This window comes from Bos taurus, chromosome 25, assembly GCF_002263795.3.
Source record: "Bos taurus isolate L1 Dominette 01449 registration number 42190680 breed Hereford chromosome 25, ARS-UCD2.0, whole genome shotgun sequence".
In the NCBI taxonomy this organism is placed as follows: Eukaryota; Metazoa; Chordata; class Mammalia; order Artiodactyla; family Bovidae; genus Bos; species Bos taurus.
The window spans coordinates 18,425,321-18,449,066 of NC_037352.1; the positions used below are offsets into that span (position 1 = coordinate 18,425,321).

General features: G+C 39.1%; 1 protein-coding gene across 1 annotated transcript; it reads left to right on the forward strand.

The window, feature by feature from the left end:
• Positions 1-237: 237 nt before the first annotated feature.
• Positions 238-23,247, forward strand: ACSM4 (acyl-CoA synthetase medium chain family member 4). Its single transcript, XM_002698016.6, has 13 exons — positions 238-956; positions 2,886-3,096; positions 6,223-6,430; positions 11,819-11,962; positions 12,700-12,856; positions 15,155-15,234; positions 16,822-16,945; positions 17,826-17,906; positions 18,044-18,145; positions 18,620-18,747; positions 18,840-18,939; positions 21,810-21,929; positions 23,089-23,247. The coding sequence occupies exons 1-13, from the start codon at positions 756-758 to the stop codon at positions 23,173-23,175; spliced, it is 1,743 nt and encodes a 580-aa protein (XP_002698062.1). The 5' UTR covers positions 238-755; the 3' UTR covers positions 23,176-23,247.
• Positions 23,248-23,746: the final 499 nt, after the last annotated feature.

Here is a 23,746-nt window from a genome sequence, read left to right on the forward strand (position 1 = left end):
GTTAACACTTTGAAGACACTTTTTACATGCTGGGCATTTTACAGACATTATCTTATTAAATTCTCATAATAACCCTAGGACAGAGGTGCTGTATTTTTCCCCATTTCACACATGAGGAAATTGAGGTGTAAGAAAGATAATTTTCCTAAAGCCCTACAGCCAGAAAATGACTGATCCAGTACTTACACCAAGGTGTCTAAAGAGCTATAATGAAGGCAGGAAGCATGGCCCAGAAACCAGGGGAATGACAGGTCAAATCTAAGTGGTGGGAACAGACATTTACGAAAAGTGAGTGGGCTGCTTTACTGGAAGAGGAAATTCGAGAGAGGACTTAGCAGATAGAGTTAGAACAGAGCATGAGGCAGAGAGAAGGAGGTCGTGAATGTCAATCCAGGCAGCAAATATTCTGTTTGTCTATCATGTGTTTGGGAAGAAGGTAGGAACAGAAGATAGGAGCTTGACAACTCTATAGTTGTGGGCTGTTGTTCTTGCTGTTATTTTTAAGATTAACCTGGTCACAAAGAGAATGAAGAGCAAGAGTCTAGTAGTAGAGGGCTGATGAGGGTGAAATCCTCAGCTCTAAAGAAGGATGGGGTGTTTTCAGGTGTTTTCCAAACTCCTGAGGGTACACAGCTACAGGTCCGCTTCCCAGTCTCACCACAGAGCATGGGAAGAGACTAACACTCCTCACCAATCTTTCCCCACAGACTGCAGTATTTCCACATCCGCACAAGCTAACAAAGCCCTTTGGAACCATGAAGATTTTTTTCCGCTACCAGACATTCAGATTCATCTGGCTCACAAAGCCAATTGGCCGGCGCTTTCACAAAAGTCACCAGCTGGGAGCGCCTCTGACCCTCGCGGACTTTGAAGCCATAAATCGCTGTGAGAGATCATTGCCTAAGAACTTTAACTTTGCTGGGGATGTGCTGGACCAGTGGTCCCAAAAAGAGAAGGTACAAGATGACGGGCCTCCTGTAAATGCTTGGTGTCTACCTGTCTCTCAGCCTTCCATTTCCTTGTTCTGTGGCCATTTTTAATTCCATTTTTTCATACCTCTTGGTTTCCTTTGTTTTCCAATTGCCCTTCTCTCTCTCCAGGGAAGAACTTTGCCCCTCAACTACATATGGCTGTCTTCATCCTCAGCCCCCCTCATCATGGTTACTCAAAGAATTATGCCTCTTTCCCCTCATTTTCCCCAAGTCGAACATAGCAGCTCTTTGTTCTCCAATTCTTCTGTTTGGTCTGGTCACAAAAAAACAGTAACTTGAGCTTTGGTTTTATGAATAGTCATTGGTGCAGAAGCAGAGGTTGAAAAGGAAAAAGCAATATGTTTTATGAAGTGTTTAGTGTATCCCCAGGTCAAGGTCCCTGCATACTGACCCCCACCCCCAGCCAGGCACTAAGCTGAACACTTTACTTATCAATGCTTACCAAAGTGCACTGCGAGGGCCCGTGCTTCAGAATATATGCTACATGCACAAGGTACTGAATATGTGGAGTTAATTCTTCCTAGTAAATAGAATGGACAATCTTCCTTCAAATCTATTGTCTTTAGCAGCTTGCTTATATTTGACACACTCACTTTTGAACAGAGAGCACAGATAGAAGATGAAAATCTCTAGATAAAATGTAGGGACGTATTTTGTTTTCAGTATACATATTTATTTTTCAGTAACCCATTTTTAGCAAGTTGTACTGATTTTCCCATTATGGTGGTATTAATAATTAAACATATTTTCCTTAAGTAAAGTATTCAAGTGAAAATGAGTCAACAGTGTAAAGAAGAATACAAAGAACAACAGCACAAGTGTAGACAGATCTGGAAAAATAGTGATACTCAAATGACTAACGATTGAGAAATACAGATCTGTATTATTTCATCAAATCCCCATCACCACCCTGCAGATAAGGGGGCTGCAGATAAGGAACTTAACCTCACAGAAGTTAAGCTACTTATCCAAGTTCACCAGTTCAAAGGTAAATGAACCAGCTTCTGATCTTATAGAGCTTTAATCCATTGGATAGGGATGCCTTTATGATATCACAAAGTTTAATGGAATAAATGGGAACGTACATACAAAGCTTCAGGAACACAGAGAAGTCAGGAGAAGAAGTGGGAGCTAAGAAAGACTTGACCAAAGAAGTGAAATGAGAACTGAGCTTCCAAGTATTTTCCAACTAGGGAAGGTAAAGGGAGCATTCCAGATAGGGGAAAAAAAGGAGAGTAATATCTCCCCCAAGTAATACATAAAGCAAAAAGATTTTACAGTACAGACTTCTAGAATCACTATAAGACATTTGCTCCAGAAACCAATCAAGCTCCTTCCACAAAGGCCCTCCATCTTGTTCTCGGTTACCTATGAAAGCCATAGCTTGGTCTTTTGGGTAAAAAATGATAAGTTCCTAATCAGTCTTGGTCCATTCATTTTGGCTTTTGGTTGGAAGAGACTCTAACTTAAACAAGAAAGAAATTTATCAAAGGAATGTGGGGGAGGTCACAAAATTGGGTTGGAAGCTGGAGTTTTCACAAGGACAGGAAGCAGGACAGATGCATAAGCACCAAGAGCCAATAGACGGATTTTGCTCCAACCATTTTCTATCTTTTTGTTCTTCTCAGAAAACTCAATCAGGGACAGAAGTTGTGATTGGCCCAACTTGGTTCACAGGCCCACATGCTGATCAGGGAAGGACGGGCACCCCGATGGGTTGTCTCAACAAGGCGGTGTTTGATAGAATAGTGGCTCCCCCACAGACAAACTGGTTCTGTTACTGGGCTCCACCAGCACAAATGCTGAGGGAAAGACACCAAATATGTCCCATCTATTTGATGACCACTCATTCGCGCCTTCTCCCCTCTTTCCCATGTGCCTATGCATACCTAGACAGGAGAGAGACCAGCCAACCCAGCCCTGTGGTGGGTGAATGGCAAAGGGGATGAGGTGAAATGGAGCTTTGGAGAACTGGGCTCCTTGTCCCGAAAGGCTGCCAATGTGCTCACCAAGCCCTGTGGTTTAGAGAGAGGAGACCGAGTGGCCGTGATTCTTCCCCGAATCCCAGAGTGGTGGCTTATAAACGTGGCTTGTATGAGAACAGGTCAGTGCCAATATTTAACATTTCTAAATCATGCAGAAACAGAAAAAGACTGAAAGTAGAGGTTTTTCTGAATTGTTAGTCCTGACTGAAGTTATGCTTACAAAGAACAGAAAAACTGGGTTGAAATTAGAAGCAGTCATGATGCAATAATAGAACACTACCTCAAGAGGTAAGTATTATTGATGCGATGCCCATTTTGTGAGAAAGGAAACTGATGTTCAGAAAGGTTAAATTTGCCCAGAGTCACACAGCTAGAAAGCTATGCAATTGGAGCTTAAACACAAAACTCTATAAAAGCAAATGTGGGTACCAATACCTCTTTGCAGTGCTGGTTATGATGTGTTCATCCAGATGCTCCAGAACTTCCTTCTCTGAATACATTTGGATTCTCCCTGACATAGCAGTACAAAAGGAAGAAAAAAGGACTATAACAAAATGACTTTTAAGACTAAGGTTGTAGATTCCAGCTGGAAAACCTTTGCCTCTTCCCAGAAAATTAATGTATTAAATGACACATTTTCTCCCACAGTAGTAATTTATAATGTACCCCAGTAAAATTTCTACAGAACTCTTTCCCTTTCTAGGACAGAGTTCAGCAGAAACCACGGCCAGTGAGTTGGCCATCTATTTTTGTAAATAAAGCTTTAAAGTTATAATGGAATACAGCCATGCTCACTCATTTACGTATTGTCTATAGCTCTTTTTGCACTACAACAGCAGAATTGCTGATTGAAATAGAGATGGTACGACTCACAAAGCCTAAAATGTTTACAATCTGGCCTTTTACTGAAAAAGTTTGCACACACAACATAAATGTTTATAAGTCAATCAAAAATAAACAAGAATACCGAAGGATATACTACTATACAGAACACAAAAACGCTTGTTGCAATATCATTAATAATAGGAAAAAATGGAAACAACTATATAGGAACTATTAAATAACTTAAAAACTAGCTGAGAATAAAGTTTAGTGAGGGTGTGGTTATTGCTAATTGAAATTATGATGCTTCAATTTGCTGGAATGTCATTAAAAGAATAATTACAAGGATTTCATAATAGTGTTGAAAAATGCTCTCATTGCCAATATTACATAAAATAGCAATATATAAAATTCTTTTTACATTCACTATAAAAAGGAATTTGCAAATGTGAAACCAATTGTGGGTTGGAAAGAGATTAAAGGTTTTATTTGTCATAAAAATATACTAATATTACTTAACATAATGTATGCCATTTGTGAAATGCTGAGATTAAAAACAAACCCACAAGCAGAATGGTCAAAAATATACAATTAATTAAATGTTAAACAAGCGCCTGAGGGATTATGTTTTCAAGTTCAGAATAATTAAATCTCAGTAAACAGAGATACTAGTACTATGCACCACATAGCTAAATACTTTGCTTTTGCTGTAAAGCATAAAAATCTGAAATCCACTAGAAGAGAACTTACTCCTGACCCCCAAGCTATCCATTGAATACATCCACATCACAAATCCCCCAAGAGTACTAATAACTTCTGAGCCACTAAGAACAAATGGTTTGCAAAATCTTATATTTTTATATTGAGTGAATGATGAGATATTTTCTTGATTAACTTATCACATCAAATATTTATTCATCTTCTCAAGAGGGGATGACATGTAAGAGCTTTTAAGATACATTCAGTAATTGAAGTTTCCTTCCTAGGAATTCAACTCCATATCTTCCTATTTAGCCTACTTCAGGGAACTCACCAAGAAATAAGGAGTCTGGTATATGACACAGGTCTTGGAGTCTGGGAAGTGTATCTTTGAATCTTGGTTCTGCCACTTACTTTACAGCCCCTGGGCTAGTTGTCGTCTGTCTGCTGGGATTAATTTTAAGTGAGATACCAGGCATATATTATATACTCAATAAATGGCGGTGGCTCTTTGTAATGCTTTACATACATTCCACTTTCTTGCCATTGATCTGCTTTAAAAAGTACAAACCACTTTCCCTCTGTTTTTCATCTAATTCTCCCGTATATGTTCTTCTCATAAGGAACTAGTACTTTAAAATCAGGCCCATCACAGGCCAATGTTTAGAATGATGTGAAACAGTGGAATAAATGAAGCATTGCCAAAGTAATGTAGGCATATGTCAATGAACACAGACCACTGAGAAAACCCAGGTTTGAAGGCTGACTCTGCCACTTGCTTGGCTCATATTCCATCAAATGGCAACAACTGCATTGATTTACATGGTTGCTTAGAACAGTGGCCTCCAAGTTTTTTTTGGCTATACAATCTATCAATAAAAATTCTTGGGAAACATATACTCCCATCTGGATATAGTTATTTAAGTTGTTCTACTTTGCTAATACAGTATGTATAAAAATATATACAAAAATGAGATAAAGTCATAAACAGAATTCCATATCTGCAATAAATTTTTTAAATTCTAGTTTCTTCTCTTATCCCTAGTGGCTTATCTTGCCAAACTCATTTGGAAACCATAGGTTCAGATGATTGGATGAGTTGATATTCATGAAAATGTAAACCTGTAAAGTGCTGTAAAATGTAAAGTACTGTTTAAGTGTTATATGACAATGACTAAAATGGTACATAATAATAGCCCACCATTATGATGGCTCATGGTAAAGAATCATCTGCCAATGCAGGAGATGTGGGTTCCATCCGTGGATCTGGAAGATCCCCTAGAGAAGGAAATAGCAACCCACTCCAGTATTCTTACCTGGGAAATCCTGCGGACAGAGGAGCCTGGCAGGCTGCAGTCCATGGGGTGGCAAAAAGAGGCAGACATGTCTTAGCAACTAAACAACAACAGCATAATGCTTACTATGTGCCAGACTTATTATTAGTTTCCCCAATTTACAAAGAAGGAAAGGAGGACACAGAGAGATGAAGGAATAAGTTCAAGGTCACAAAGCAAGTATGTTGCAAGAATGGGATTAGATCCAGGGACTGTCGGACTCTGAAGCCAGTGCTCTAAGGATCTCTCAGAGATCAGGGTCCTGCGGGATGTTCCTGGAGACCAAGACAAGGGTAGCTGAAGGTTAGATTTTGCAGCTCTTTGCCATGCAGGCACAAAGCCCAAATTTCCACAGTCCGCAGTCTATTCAGAGGCCTGTCTCTTTCCCAGGGCTTGTCTTCATGCCAGGAACAACCCAGCTGACAGCAAAAGACATCCTCTATCGGCTGCATGCATCTAAGGCCAAGTGCATCGTGGCCAGTGAGGAGGTGATCCCAGCAGTGGAGTCCATTGTGTCCGAGTGTCCAGACTTGAAGACCAAACTCCTGGTGTCTCCACACAGCCAGGATGGGTGGCTCAGCTTCCCAGAGTTATTTCAGTGAGTATTTTCCCCACATTAGTTGCAGTGCCAGCAATAACACCAGTCACAACTGCATCTCAGAGTCTCCTAGCCTCCAAGGACTCCTGCATGCTGTGGGTTGATCCAGGCCCCTTCTCAGGAAAAAATCACCTAATAAAAACGTTTTAAGGACAGAGAAAGGGCTGTAGCTCTGCTCCCATTTCCCTCCTTTTTGCCAGGGCCTGAGATGAGTGTCCTACCTGACTTAGTACTTGCCTAAGTCCTGGAGCACGTCTCCCACAACTCACAGCCTTGACTCTGGCCACCATTTTTTCCCCTTAAATGTGGTTCACCTCAGGGCTTTTGCCCCTGCTGTTTTTTCTATCTGGAATGCTCTTCCTCAGCCCTCATCAACAGGAAGTTGATGACTTCCTGTCAAACTTCAACTCAAATGTCTTATCCTCAGTGAGACTATCTCTGACCACCAGTTCCAAGCTAGTCTACCACATCATCCTATTGTTTTCTTCATAGTACTCATCACTATCCAAATATCATATCCACTCATTTGTTCCTGTATTTACTATCTGTTTTTCTCCTCTGCAGTTGACAAATGATGACCCATAGGCCAATTCTGGCATGGCACTCACTTTTATAAAGTTGTGTTGGAACATGACCACACCCATTTCTGTACATATTGTTTAGAGTGGCTCTCATCTTATAAGAGCAGAGTTGGGTAGCTACAGCAGAGACTCTATGACCCCCAAAGCCTAAGATATTTATTATCTAGGTCTTTACAGAAAAAACTTCCATCCCTCTTCCAAACAGTAAGCTCCAAGAAGGCAAAGGCACTATTTGTCTATTTGACTGATCATTCCATTTCTAGTTCCTACCATTTAGTTGGGCCCTAAGACATGCTTACTGAGGACTGAACAAAACAGCACACTTAACCTCAGTTTTCCTTATATGTAGAATAAGGATGCACATGTCTTAAGTGTTGTTTTGAGGATAAAATAAGCTAATAAGGAAGAAAGTGCTTCCTAAACTGTAAAAAAATGGAGTAAAATGTTTATTAAATGTATTATCCTTCAAAGAGCTGTTAAGTAGCTTATGTTTTTTTAAAAAATACTTTTGATTAGCTTATAAAAAGAAGACATATAAACTCTGTTGAATAAAAGTAGTTTCCATTGCTGGAATAAAGTTTTACCAGTAATCAAAACTAAACCCTGTTGGTCAAACCCAAAAGGTTTTCCCACAGCTATGACAGAGGATGCTGTTTGTGTCTTTCATAAACTGAGTACCTCTGGATAAGTCAAATAACATCTCTAAAACTCTGTGTCTTATCCATAAAATAAGAATAGTATAGTTTCTACCCCAATGAGTTGTATAAAAATCAAATGTGATGAAGCATGTGAAGTTTTTAGCATAATGCTTGGCACAGAGTAATCACTCTGTAAGATTTATAGTAATTGTAATTATTATTAGTCTGAAATTAACAAAGCCATTCAGCAGTGCAGTAATTCCCTAAGGTAGTATTATTCAATTGAATATTCATATTCCTCAGTAAAATATTTTTAACACACTCCCCTAATACATATGTATTTATTTATTTATAAATTATATACATGTACTTTTGTGCACCACACAAATATAAAAAATAATTATTTTAAAGAACGAATTCTAAAATACATATAATTTGAAATTCTATTTTCTTCTCATTCCAGTCATCTTGCATATACTCCTGGGCAGCAAGTTCCCCCACTTTCAAGACTCCTGTCCTAAACAACTCTTGCCACATTCTGTTGAGTCCCCAGAAAGCCTTTAAAGCATCACAAAATCCACAGGAGACAGAGAACTTTGAACTCACATGAATTTCAAATTGAAATTTATACATTTGGGGAGTATTTTTCAAGGTAAAGGGAATCCTCACTTCAAACAAACAACTTTGGAGTGTCATAACTTGACAACTGGCATGGATTGTTTCTCTAAAAGCTAAGGAAAAGGGAGCCATAAATTGCCAACAACTGGCTGTTCTCTCAGAAAACCACACACAGCCATAATCAGTACTATCTCATTTGGTTAGAGTTAATCTTCTGGGAGTTCACTTTAAGGTTTCTTATGCTACTTCTGTCTCCCATGGATAGACATTCATGAACATTTTCCAGAATATTATACTAGAATGGGGAAACAGTTAAAATTATGGGCCTGACTGATATTTCTCTTTTCCTGTCCTAATAAAAAGGACCCTTCCCTTCAGCTCAAGACCCTGGATTCTGATCATAAGGGGCTTAAAACAGTGTTCCAAGAAGAAGAGCTATATGAAAAAAGTATGGAGGCAAAGAAAATCCCAAAATGTGCAAAGAAAGTTTGTGCAAGCAGTTGGGGGTGGCTAGAAAGGAAAATATGAAGTCATAGTGGAGGCCAGAAGAGCAAGCAGAAGCCAGATAATAGCCTCTCATATAAAGATCTGACTCTTTGCGATCCCATGGACTATACAGTCAATGGAATTCTCCAGGACAGAATACTGGAGTGGGTAGCTGTTCCCTTCTCCAGGGGATATTATCAACCCAGGGATCAAACCCAGGTCTCCCACATTGCAGGCATATTTTTTACCAGCTGAGCCATCAGGAAAGCCCAAGAATACTGGAGTTGGTAGACTATCCATTCTCCAGTGGATCTTCCCAACCTAGGAATAGAACCAGGGTCTCCTACATTGCAGGTGGATTCTTTACCAGCTGAACTACCAGGGAAGCCCAAAGATTGAACATGTATGCTAAATTTTTAACTTGATCCTATGAACAAGGGATCTGGAGAGGGAAATGGCAACCCACTCCAGTATTCTTGCCCAGAGAATTCCATGGATGGAAGAGTGGGCTGTGGTCCATGGGGTCACAAAGAGTCGGACACGACGGAGCAATTAATACACACATGACAAGGGAAGCCAGTGAAGAGTTTTAAGAAGTGAAGTGTCAAGGTCAGTTTCCAGTTTTAAATAGATTTCTCTGGCAACTGCATAAAAAATAAATTTGAATAGAACCAAACTGGAATCCGAGAGACCATCTGAAAGGCTTATCTAGGGAAGCAATGACGAAATTCTAAGTCCAAGCTCTGATGAGTAGTACCAAGAGAAGGAGGCACACTAAAAAAGAACTAGAAGGATTTGGAGACTCATTGAACATGAAGAATGAAGGCAGGAATCTTCTGCTTTTTAACTCGGATGACTTAGTGGGTGGGATACTATCAGCTTGAGAAAGAGTTTAAAGTTGTGTGCTCAGTTGCTCAGTCGTGTCTGACTCTTTGACACTCCCACAGACTGTAGCCTGCCAGGCTCCTCTGTCCATGGGGATTCTCCAGGCAAGAATACTGGAGTGGGTTGCCATGCCCTCCTCCAGGGGATCTTCCCAACCCAGGGATCGAACCCAGGGATTGAACCCAGGTCTCCCACATTGCAGGCAGATTCTTTACTGTCTGAGCCACCGATTGAGGGGACTAAGAACAAACAAATGTGTAGCAAGTGGTAGATATTTGAGTCTCAGGCTCAAGGAGGTAAGGATATAAATCTGGAATCATCAGCATATAATCAGTTCAAAAAAACTGATTATATATATAACTCAGGTATGCAAAGAAAGACAGAAGTCATACGCTGGAAACCCTGCTTGAAAATCTTCTTGTCACTCACAGATTATAATGTTTCTTTGTTTTAAAAATCAAAAGCTTTATATCAAAAGTTTTACATACTAGATTTAGAAGCATTCAAAGATGAGTTGAGCTTTTTTGGTTTGTTTTTGTTTGCTTGTTTGTATCAGATACTATGATGATATTCCCCTTTCTCCAGTCCAACACATACCAATTTCACCATATATTTTACTGAAAAAGTCAATAAAATTGAATGGTTTATTTTTATTTGGGGAGAGGGGACAAGGGGTAGGATAGGCAAGTTACCAAGAAAACCACATTAATATTTCATGAAACTATATTTGACAATATAGTGTGTGTTTATATCATTAATCCTTACTGTTTTAAAATTTCAGTGGCAATCTTAATCTAATTAGGATGGATTAAAATGGTATCCTCAACTCTGTTTCCTTCAACCTGAGATATTAAAAAGATGATATGTGAGTTTCAAAAATTCATAGGTGTTCTATTGGGTATTAAATACTGAGTAACAAACCAACTCAAAAGTTAGTGATGTAAAAACAATCATTTTATTTGCTCAAGATTCTTTGGGTTAGAGATTCATGTAGGTCTCAGCAGAAGCAATTTATCTCTGCTCCACATCAGCTTGACTGGAGCTGGAGGATCCAAGTGGGTTCACTCATAAGTCTGAGACTTTGGTGTTCGTTAAACATTTCTCTTCTCCCACACATGCCCTGTCTCTCCAGCAGGACAATCTGAACATTTTTATGTGGTGGCTGTGTTCCAGTGAAAAGTGAAACTACAAAGCCTTTGTGGCTCAGGCTGAGAAGTTGCACAACTTCTGTCATGTCCTGTTGGCCAAAGCAAGTCTTAAGACCAGCCCAGATTCAAGGAGAGAGGACACAGGCTCCATCCCTCAGTGAGGCATGCTTGGATGGAAGGAATTTTGGGGGCTGTCTATGCAGACAATATTACACAGATATTACTATCAGTTAAAGTGCTCTTAGCTTTAGCAATAGAAGACCCAAGTAAGCATGGCTTAAACAATACAAGTTTATTATATTACAAATAAGTACAGAGGTAGAATGGAATGAGAGTTGGTTAATTCAGTGTTTTTTTGAAGATAGCATGGACCTAGACTCATTCATCTTTCCATCATGCCATCCTTAGTGTGGATGATAATGCTTCTTGTGATCCCAACATGGCTAGGCTGATTCCAGACATCAAGTACTCTTGCAACAATATCCAAAGGTCAAAAAGCAAGATGAATGGGGTAGGGGGAGGCAGTATTCCTTCCTAATTGCATCATATGCCCATTCCTAACTCAGTAACTCGGAGAAGGCAATGGCACCCCACTGCAGTACTCTTGCCTGGAAAATCCTATGGACAGAGGAGCCTGGTAGGCTGCAGTCCATGGGGTGGCTAAGAGTCGGACATGACTGAGTGACTTCACTTTCACTTTTCACTCTCATGCATTGATGGCAACCCACTCCAGTGTTCCTGCCTGGAGAATCTAGTGGTCTAGACCACTGGTGGTCTAGTGGTTAAGTGGTTAAGCTTTTATGCCCTCACTTCCAAGGGTACAGGTTCCATCTTTGGATGTAGAACTAAGATCCCACAAGCCATGCAGTCCCTGCAAAGTCCCTATAAGTTTTCTTGAGAAATTTCTCTCAGGGAGGCTTTGGATTACATTCTGGTGTCAAGAAGGCATAAGTAGCAAAGCAAAAAAAAAAAATATCAGAGCTAAACTGGTCTGCCATGTTCAGTCATCATCTTGGGGCCCATACTTTACAGAACTGCCTCTGCAGAGCACAGTTGTGTGGAGACAGGAAGTCAAGAACCAATGGCGATTTATTTCACCAGTGGGACCACAGGCTCTCCCAAGATGGCCCAACACTCTCAGAGCAGCCTGGGAATTGGGTATACCCTCTGTGGAAGGTAAGGAGGAAAACTGTTTTTTTTTTTTTTTTTTAATTATCCCCTGAGCTGCCAATATGTATATCCAATTGCCTAGTTGGCATCTCTACTTGGGTGGCTATTAGGTATTTCCAATGAAACATCTACAAAATAGAACTCTCAATGTCTTAATTCAGGAAATTGTACCATCTAACCAACTGGTCAAGCAAGAACTTAGGAACTGACCTTGATTCAGTCCCCACAACAGCATGTCTGGCTCCTTCTCCTTTTGGCCACATAAATTTGCCCACCCAGAAAGGCCGTCCAAGATGTCCTAAAACTATCACATTACCCTATTTCATTTTCCTCATAGCACTTATCATTATTTGAAATTGTGATATTTACTTAGATACTTATTCACTATCTATCTCCCTTAAAACAGGGAAGAAATCTGGTCTTCCTTGCCCTCTGCTATAGAACAATGTCTATCATATAATATTTGCTCAGTAAATAGTTGTCACCTCAGTGGACAAACTCAGAAAACCATGCCAAACCCAGACTCCCAGTCTACTCTCAGACTACCTAAGATTCTGAAAAGCCCTCTATCAAGAATGAGAGGTGGTGCTGCTCATCCGGGCGTGGGGCTTCTTTTGACCCTTCTCCATAGCCATTGAGGTTCCAAGGCAAGGCTGTTCCTTAAGGACACAAATTTGTTTACTTTCCTGTTTCTTTGTTTTATTTCAGCTTGGTCTGTATTGTTGCTTCCCCATATCACTTAGGTATTGGCTAGACCTGAAGTCCACAGATATCATATGGAACATGTCTGACACTGGCTGGATCAAGGCTGCCATTGGCAGTGTGTTTTCCTCCTGGCTTCAAGGAGCCTGTGTCTTTGTGCATCGGATGGCCCAGTTTGACACCGACACTTTCCTGGATGTAAGTCACTACTTCAAATTACATATAGTTTTCTAAATTACATATAGGTTTCTCTTGTCTTTCCCAAAACCATAGAGACATGATTCCTCAGAATGCAGGACTTCTTGGGCTTATGAAAACCATTTCTTTTTTAAGAAGTAAAGTCTCCAGAGACTTGGCTTTAAAATGTATTTAACAGAGTGAAAAAGGAACACCCACAATGCTCTTAAGCATAAAACCCCTCTTGTGCTTCAAATTCTTCAGAATTTGCTAGTATCACTAAATCAGTGGCCACCTGAGAGTCTGGTTCTAAATAACAGATTAAGTCTCAGTTCAGTTCAGTTCAGTTCAGTCACTCAGTTGTGTCCGACTGCCTGAGAGTCTGGTTCTAAATAACAGATTAAGTCTCAAGTCTAAATAAATCTTTGGTTTCTGTTTCAGTGAAACAAAGACAATAGTTGATAAATCCGAACTCCTGTGTAGAGGAGATGAAGGTGGTGTCACCTTTCTCCCAGAGTAGCGCCTTTCATTCTGCCTTCGCCCTGTGCTTCTCACTTTGCTAATTCTCAGAACCCAATATTCTTCTTGAAACCAGGAACATCCATCCTTCTCAGCCAGCAACAGCTAGAATGAGATATCAGATGACTCCAGTTTCTTTAGCCTTTAGAAAAATGTGATTCAAGGCCAATTATTTTTCAACTCCATGAATGATCAATCAAGTTTAACAAAATACTTATTATTAAAAGCACCACACCTGTGTGTGACTAAAAGCTATGCTCACCCTGTTATTTTGCCAACTGGTTTGACGAGATGGTTTATGAGTTTTCACAGAAATTTAGAGTAACATAAGAACTTGGGTCTCTACATCAGATTTGTAAAGTTACTTGAAGTAGATAAGTTAATTTTACAGTTTTAAAACCAACATTTATAAAATAAGAATATTTTATTATTTATGAAATATTCTCTTTCATAAAGTATTAAATATGTTATAATATTTAAATAGAAATATTTAATAATATGTTAATATACCATCACATATAATTACATATAACATTATTAGTATTCTTATTTAGTATATTCAATGAGACAAAATGAGAATAAATATTAAAATAAAATATTCTTTTATAAAATATTAAATGTGTAAGATCTAAATATCTTATATGTCATTGACAAATTATATATTAATATAATATTGATATATCTGTTTCATGTAATACTAAATACAAATATTAAAATTGTTTTAATTCAGTTGCTAAATTGTGTCTGAATCTTTGCTGCCACCCTGACAGAAGCATGGCAGGCTTCTCTGTCCTCTACTATCTCCCAGAGTTTGCTCAAACTCATGTCCGTTGAGTCAGTGATGCTCTCTAACCATCTCATCCTGTGACACCATTTTCTCCTTTTGCCTTCCATCTTTAGCATTGAGGTCTTTTCCAATGAGTTTTCTCTTCACATCAGATGGCCAAAGTATTGGCACTTCAGCTTTAGCATCAGTCCTTCCAGTGAAAATTCAAGGTTGATTTACTTTAGGTTTGACTGGTTTGATCTGTTTGCTGTCCAAGGGACTCTCAAGAGTCCACATTTGAAGGCAAAAGTTTTTCAGCACTCAGCCTTTTATATGGTCCAAATCTCAGATCTGTACGTGACTACTGGAAAAACCATAGATTTGACTAAATGGACCTTTGTCAGCAAAGTGATGTCTTTGCTTTTTTAATATGTTGTCTAGGTTTGTCATAGCTTTCCTTCCAAGAAGCAAGTGTCTTTTAATTTCATGGTTGCACCACAATTTGAAAGCATCAGTTTTTTAGCGCTCAGCCTTTTATATGGTCCAACTCTCACATTCATTCATGACTACTGGAAAAACCATATTTTTGACTATATGGACCTTTGTCGGCAAAGTGGTGTCTTTGCTTTTTTAATACATTGTCTTGGTTTGTCATAGTGTTCCTTCCAAGAAGCAAGTGTCTTTTAATTTCACCATCCACAGTGATTTTGGAGCCCAAGAAAATAGTGTTTCACCGTTTTCATTGTTTCCCCATCTATTTGCCATGAAGTGATGGGACCAGATGCCATGATCTTAGTTTTTTTAATGTTTTAAAGCCAGCTTTTTCACTCTCCTCCTTCACTCTCATCAAGAGGCTTTTTAGTTCCTTTTGCTTTCTGCTGTTAGAGTGGTATCATCTGTGTATCTGAGGTTATTGGTATTTTTCCATGAGATGATCACATGTCAATGAAAGAAAAGAGGAGGTTGTAGACATCAGCTCCAGTCATTGCCTTTAATTAACCACTGCTGATATTTCGTCTTTCTCCATCATCCAGACGCTTACCACTTATCCCATCACGACCCTCTGCAGTGCTCCCACCGTGTACCGGATGCTTGTGCAAAAAGACCTTAAGAGGTATTTGGGCAGAAATCTCCATTTGAACCACAAACAAAAGTTATAATCCAGCAACACAGATCTCCCCTTTTCAGTACAAGATAGTTTCTCAGTCTCACCATTACTGACATTTTGAACCAAATAATTCTGTGTCATGGAGTGCTGTCCTTTGCTTTGTAGCATTCTACCTGGCCTCTACCTACTATTAACCTGTATCAGTAGGACTTCCCTCTCCATCAGTGGTGATGATCAAAAATGTCTCCAGACATTACCAAGAGTCTCCTAGAGGGCAACCTCCCACCCCTGGCCCCCAACATCCCCAGTTTAAGAATCATTGGAACAACAGAACACTTCCAGAGACAACAAGAGTTCTGTAATCCCAGTGCTTTTATCACCCCTGCTCTAAACACACACACACACACACACACACACACACACACATATCTATATTTATACTGCCCTGAAGTTAATAAAGTCTTATGACTTAAAGCTTATATTCAACTTAGCCAAATCACCTGAACATTAGGTGAAGTTGCAAAGTATATTTATTTAACTAACATGAATTTAATACATAAGGAGAGAGAGAAAGGAAGAAACAATTTAAGTCATTACAGTCACCTGCTTCTCCCCTAAACCTGGATCCTTCAAAGACAAAACAAACAGAAAAAAGTCTTCCCCCAAGGTGTGGATGTCTAGGAGGGAGATAGCTATGAGAAACAATAAAGGAGACATGAATCTTCCCTTTTCCTAATCAACTCCTTGTGGCCCTCAGAATGTGAACATCTTGCTCAAATTTTAAGATTAATTCAAGGACTTCTATTCTGAATAGGCCCAATTCATTTTCTACCAAACCCTCCCTCCCATTATGGACCTCACTATGTTAGAATTGAGCTGTTCCAAGCTTTCTCACCTGAACCTGGCTGGGCAATTGAGTAGTAAGCCACTGGTTAAAAGCTCATGCTACAAAGTCAAATAGGTGGACTCTGCTCCTAATAGTGGATCTCAATCACTCAAGAGGACCTTGCTAAGGCTCCCTTAACTCCATCCATAAGAGATATTTAAGAGCCACCTCACAGGTTGTGGTAAGAATTCAACAACAGCAGCATGTTTGGTGAATGAGATACTTGACAAGTGATAAGTGTAGAGTACAGATTATTCAACTCTGCTCTTTATCTTTCGGAGGGCTTGGGCAAGTTCTTTAACTTTTTTCAACCTCAATGTCTTCATCTGTAAAACAGAGTTTGTGAAGATTATGAGAGTGCTCCACAAGCCCTTGTAACATCATAAATGTTCTATTAATACTAGCTGCCATATTTCTTGGCTCTTAATAAGTTCTTAATATCATTATTAGCATTTTCTCCAACATTTTCCTCTCTTGAATGACCTGTTAAATGTAAACTCCACCAAGAAACTGTTTTAATCATAACATACCCCATGTGCCTAGAACAACATCTGACAAGAGTAGTTGCTCAACAAATATTCTCTGAATGAACTTTCCTAAGACTTGCCCTTCCTCACTCTTTGCTTGTTTCCAATGTCCTAGTTATCTGCCAATGAAAGCCACTCATATTTTGCTCCCCAAAGACCCCAGTGAAACTCTCTCTCCAGATATAAATTCAAGAAGCTGAGGCATTGCTTGACAGGAGGGGAGCCACTCAATCCAGAGGTGCTGGAACAGTGGAAAGTGCAAACTGGATTGGAGCTGTATGAGGGCTACGGACAGACAGAAGTGGTATGTTTAATGGACAAAGTTTAGCCTTTCAACCCCAGGACTGTCAACTGAGCCCCTGAAGTGTTCCCATCATGCTCTAAATTGTGATGGTATTTCCTAAAACTTCTAAATTGCCCGACTAGGTTTGACTGAAGGGGAATTATGATTATTCTTGGCTTTCCTGCCTCCTCACACAGGCTAAGTCTCAGAGGTGTTAGAGATTGAAGAGGTTCAAAATTGAATAGCTCATCTTTCCAATGCACTGGGAAGGACCCCAGAGAGTCCCAGTGGGCTTAATAGAACTTAAGGTGCACTTAATGGTACTCAGCCAAAAGGAGTGATTTTCAAAGTGTAGTCCCCAAACCAGCAGTATCAGTAGCACCTATGAATTTGGGAGAAATACAAATTCAAATACCCTGGCCTCTCCCTGACCTATGAATGAGAAACTGGGATGGGGCCCCAGCAATGTGTTTTAACTGATACATACTCAAGTTTGAGAACTACTAGTACTCTCGCCTGGAGAATCCCATGGAAGGAGGAGCCTGGTAGGCTGCAGTCCATGGGGTCTCGAAGAGTCAGACATGACTGAGTGACTTCACTTTCACTTTTCACTTTCATGCATTGGAGAAGGAAATGGCAACCCACTCCAGTGTTCTTGCCTGGAGAATCCCAGGGATGGGGGAGCCTGGTGGGCTGCCGTCTATGGGGTCGCACAGAGTCGGACATGACTGAAGCAACTTAGCAGCAGCAGCAGCAGTCTCAAATAATATATTTTGGAAGATGAGCTTGAATACTTGAAAAATCAGTCAAAACTGGGTCTTGGATTTCATTGTCATGATATATTAATAGCTACAGAAAAGTGAATTTTTACATAGTGACATAAAATATATTCTCTTAATAGGGAATAATTTGTGCCAATCAGAAAGGACAAGAAATTAAACCAGGCTCAATGGGGAAAGGAGTACTACCCTACGATGTGCAGGTGGGTAATACCCAACTGGTTCAACAAAGAAGAGAGACTATTTCAGATTTCTGCTATTCATTACAGAACTATTAATAACCCATTTTCATTTTGTGTAAAGAAAGTTTTAGGTACCTAAACTGTTTCTTTCATTCTAGATTATTGATGAAAATGGCAATATCCTACCACCTGGAAAAGAAGGGGAAATTGCCCTCAGGCTAACATCTACACGACCCTTCTGTTTCTTCTCTGAATATGTGGTACAAGAATGTAGAACTTTAATAGACTTTAATAGAAAAGGTGGTATAATAGGGAGTCATATAGACTTGGGTCCAAATTTCATATCCCACATGTTTTGCTATGTAACCTTGGACAAGTCACAAAATCCAAGTCTATTTCATCAGCTGTAAAATGAAAAAAATAGATATATTATCTCTCTCCTAAGGATTTTGTGAAGATTAAACTCTATGTGAAAGAAACCAGCTACTTTGGTTGTCCTCAGGAAGGACACCTGGATAGGCTTTAGGGGGTCGGGGGAGGTAGATATGTGGTGCCATGGGTGGCATAGATAATATTTTTTATTATGCTCTTGTATTCTTTTGTATTCTTTGCCAGGAACTACCTTTTTAAATTTTTTTTTTTAGAAATAGAATGAAATGTACTAGTCACTTCATGGGTGCCATACCCCTTCTATTCTGATCAAACTAATCCCCAATGTCATGTTTGATTCATAGGACAATCCAGAGAAAACTGCTGCCACCATAAGAGGGAATTTTTACGTCACTGGAGACAGAGGAGTGATGGACAGTGATGGTTATTTCTGGTTTGTTGGCAGAGCTGATGATGTCATCATATCCTCTGGGTATGTACATTTGGTACTTTTAGAAAGTCACAATTTACCAGGGAAATCTACTTAGGTGTAGATATCAAAGGCTTCTTCTTTTCCCCTTCTAGGTACCGTATTGGGCCATTTGAAGTGGAGAGTGCACTAATTGAGCACCCAGCAGTCGTTGAATCAGCTGTTGTCAGCAGTCCAGATCCAGTCAGAGGAGAGGTAGTATGAAGGTCACTAATTAAAGCAGCAATCTCATATTTTCAAGTTGCCCATCTAACCACTTAAAAGAATGAATCAAAAGTAGTCATGTAATGAGACACACATGGCAATATATATTAGGCAATCAACTTTACAAGTGAGTTGTGTACCAAAGGGAATGTTTTAAGATTCTTTTAGTAGCAAATGACAGAAACTCAACTCAAACTGACTTATATTTCTTTAAAAAAAAAAAAACAATCTATTGGCTCACACATCCAAGGGTTCATGTGATATTAGCAAAACTAAGTCTGTCTCTATTTCTTGCTCTGCCGTTCCTTATGTTGGCACTATTTGGGCAGGTTCTTCCCACCTGACGGTAACAAACACCATATATACTTAACAAATTACACCTTGACAACCCCAGGAAAGGAGACAGCTTTTTGCTGTCTTTGCAAAGATCTTTGCTGTCTGGCTCAACCTGGATCATATGCCAGTCATTGGACATAGGAGTTAGTGTCAACTCCATCAGAGAGGTAAAGTAATCCTCCACAGGCAAATCAGGGTGCTGTTACTGAAAAGGGAAGACCAGATACTGCACAAGCAAAAGCAGATTTTACTATATGTATGATTGTCGTGAAATGCGTACTATACTTTCTCACAGAAACAGTGCAAATAAGAGATTGTGACCAAGTTCCCAAACAAATACCACAATCCTAATTAGGACCCAATGAAAGCGACTTCAGGGAATGACAAAAGTAGCCTTAGTTTTTGATGTTCAGTTGCTCAGTTGTGTCTGACTCTTTGGGACCCCATGGACTGCAGCACACCAGGTTTCCCTGTCCTTCACTATCTCCCAGAGTTTGCTCAAAATCAGATCCATTGAGTCAATGAGGCCATCCAACTATCTCACCCTCTGTTGCCCCCTTCTCCTCCTGCCTTCAATCTTTCCCAGCATCAGGGTCTTTTCCAGTGAGCTGGCTCTTCCCATCAGGTGGCCAAAGTATTGGAGCTTCAGCTTCAGCATCAGTCCTTCCAATGAATATTCAGTGTTGATATCTTTTAGGACTGACTGGTTTGATCTCCTTGCTGTCCAAGGGACACTCAAGAGTCCTCTCCAGCTCCACAATTTGAAAGCATCAGTTTTTTAGCACTCAACCTTTTATATGGTCCAACTTCCACATCCATACATGACTACTGGAAAAACCATATTTTTGACTATATGGACCTTTGTTGGCAAAGTGATGTCTTTGCTTTTTAATATGTTGTGTAGGTTTGTCATAGCTTTCCTTCCAAGAAGCAAGTGTCTTTTAATTTCATGGCTGCAGTCACCATCCACAGTGATTTTGGAGCCTAAGAAAATAGTCTTTCATTGTTTCCATTGTTTCCCCATCTATTTGCCATAAGTGATGGGACCAGATGCCATGATCTTAGTTTTTTGAATGCTGAGTTTCAAGCCAGCTTTTTCACTCTTCTCTTTCACCTTCATCAAGAAGCTCTTTAGTTCCTCTTAGCGTTTTGCCATTAGAGTAGTGTCATCTGCATATCTGGGGTTATTAATATTTCTCCTGGCAATCTTGATTCCAGCTTGAGCTTCATCCAGCCTGGCATTTTCCATGATGCACTCTGCATGTAAGTTAAATAAACAGGGTGACAATATACAGCTTTGACAGACTCCTTTCCCAATTTGGAACCAGTCCATTGCTCCATGTCTGGTTCTAACCGTTGTTTGTTGACCTACATACAGGTTCTCAAGAGGCAGGTAAGGTAGTCTAGTATACCCATCTCTTTAAGAATTTTCCACAGCTCAGTTGTGTCCAACTCTTTGTGACCCCATAGACTGTAGCCCATCAGGCTCCTCTGTCCATGGAATTCTCCAGGCAAGAATACTGGAGTAGGTTGCCATTTTCTTCTCCAGAGGATCTTCCTGACCCAGAGATCAAACCCAGGTCTCCTGCATTGCAGGCAGATTCTTTACCATCTGAGCCACCAGGGAAGCTCCAGCCTTAGTTCTAGGAGGAAGTCAAATAGTATGGAAGAGAGAATTTTCTTTTCCTCATGGAAGTTTCCTATATACTTTACGTTGAAATTTCAAAAACACTTTGCTTATCAGCATTCTCCCACATCTCTTTCTGTATTCCTGGCTCAAATTATACATGACCTTCTGTGGATCCCATACTCATACCTCCAGTATCACTTCCATGATCAATGGATTCTGTTGTCCAAAATACTTTTCTCCTGTCACCAAATTCTCCTTGTCTCAATACAACCATTTCAGCTGAATATCAGAATTAAACATGAATTAGAATCAATGTATGAATTGTTAATAACTTATATTCACCTCAGTAGTTATCTAGTTAGTGGGTTTTAAACAGTATTACAAAGAGAAGCAAAAAATATCAGGCAAGAAAGACTTTTTATAGTAGATCAGTCCTTTCTGAGTCCATTTCTCAACATACAAACTTTCTCCATCAGGCCTCCTCAAAATCCTCTCAAAACACATATTCTCTAAACCTCCAATAATCCTCTACTACTTCTTAAGTATGATGGAATAAGTGGCTACCTGTCAATCAAGGACTGCCTATTTAATAAACAGGATTAGTCTGGTTGAAATGTTAAATACTAGTGTGACATGAAAATAAAATGAAGCCTTTAGCTTTATTGAACCACTGCATTCCTCACTCTCTCAAACCATTTATCCGGAATTAGATCTCAAAACCTCACTGTATAGTTGTATTCAAGCTTTGTTCATAGGTGATCTCCAGCATATGCATGCATTACTCAATCTACTATTAACAAACAATTAAGTATTGGTGTTTGCCATTGATTCCAAACTCTTTCATGTGTCTGAAAAAGAAATATATTGATATAAATTGATTTTTTTCCCCCTACAGGTAGTGAAAGCTTTTGTTGTTTTATCTGCACCCTTTAAATCATCCAACCCAGAGAAATTAACTCTTGAACTTCAGGATCATGTAAAAAAATCAACTGCACCTTACAAGTATCCAAGAAAGGCAAGTATTGTGCCCAAAAGTTAAATGTGTTACCAAATAAATATCTAAACTAGTAAGTACATATATTAGCTTTTGATTTTATAGTAACTCATTATACAAGTAGAGGACACCTGTTTCAACTTTAAGAATTTTGCTTTAAAATACTTTATATTAAGATACTACAGATGTTTGAAGAATTAGAATCTTTGGTCATCTCTACAATACTAAGTAACTACTAAAGATCCTTATCAGACTAATCAGTCCCATTTCATATAAGGAAAAAAAAATAGTGGCCAATCGTTTTCAAAGACAGCACGACTTATCTATCATAGTACTTTTGGGCCATTATACCTTTCTAAATTCAAAGCATGTGACTTTAAGTATTAAGGGATCAAATTCAAGGGACAGGAAGAAAATACCATCCAAAGAAACTGTGGAATTTTTCCTGAAACCTTCTCCAAAGGAGGGATTTAAGGACAATTCTATATAAAGACACACAGATGGCACTACAATTTCCTTCTAGTCCTAGAATCCTATTAGTTGATATTGACTGATCCTCTACGTAAGAATTCAGTTTCAGTTGGCATCATTTCAGCTAAAAGGTAGTTAATTTCAACCTAAGCAACCTAATTTCCATTCAGTTCACTTAATCAGTGCCTAGTTTCTTTTCATAAATGTTTGAGGACATTTTAAAATACAGTAGTCATATCTTGAGGGAGAGCAGAAAGTATTTTACTGTCAAGTCAAGGCCTAAGTAGGAAATTGTATATACTCAAAATTATCTTTAAAAAATCTCCCCAGAACTTCCAGGACCCAGTTCTTAAAAGGTCAAAAAAAAAAAACGAGAATTAACTTGATGTTTCTCTTTGCATTTAGCTGTGGCCTGCATCTCCCTGGGGAAGTAGAGACCTAGGTCTGGTTTGAATTAGAGGAAAGCAATAGAATAAAGGGACTGTTCTTCTGTAAAGCAAACCAGCATTAAAAACCAGCATGATGGAGCTCCACTGTCATCTTTATATATAAACAGAACAGTTTCTGGTGACCAAGACATTCAATTAGCTTCACACAACAGACACTGAAAGTCAACAGACACTTGATCAGACACTTAAAGTCACATGCTTTACTAGTGGGGACAGTAAACTTGATCAAGTGTCTCATACTATGTTTTTCTGATAACTAGGTGGAATTTGTTAAAGAACTCCCAAAGACAATCACTGGGAAAATCAAACGCAACGTTTTAAGAGACCATGAATGGGGTCGAACATAGCCTGACAAGAACACACTGGCATTAAGCAGTTAACAGGGCTGCTTTCTTTTAGCCCTTTTTTCCCAATAATTGAGCGACTACTCTCTTAAAATGCTTACGATCTTTCCTGGTTGAAAAACTCTACCGAGTTTTTGTTTTGCACTTCACCAAAAAATAAGTAAGTAAAAATCTAAAAATATTTGGGAAGAAAATGATGACCAAACAACAAAGGCAACGATAAATGGCTTGTAGTGTTTAAAATAGGAGTCAAATGATTAATTAGAAAAACATAATGGACAATGAATTTACCTTGTGCCTGATCTTTTCAAAATAAAGATTAGAACTATTCTAAGAGAAATGCTCAAGACGCAATTTCTTCTACTTAAAATCTTTATGTGCTACTAATTCTTTAAGGTGAATTAAAATACTACTCTTAAAGTAAGGACTCTAAAGAATTCAAAAGTCAATAAATGAACTTAATTAAGTACTATACTATATACTTCATTTTGAAGCAAACTCACTGTAAAATATCTAACACTTGAATTAGACATAAAATGCTTAAAAGTTTTTAGTTTTAGAAACTAATATTTGT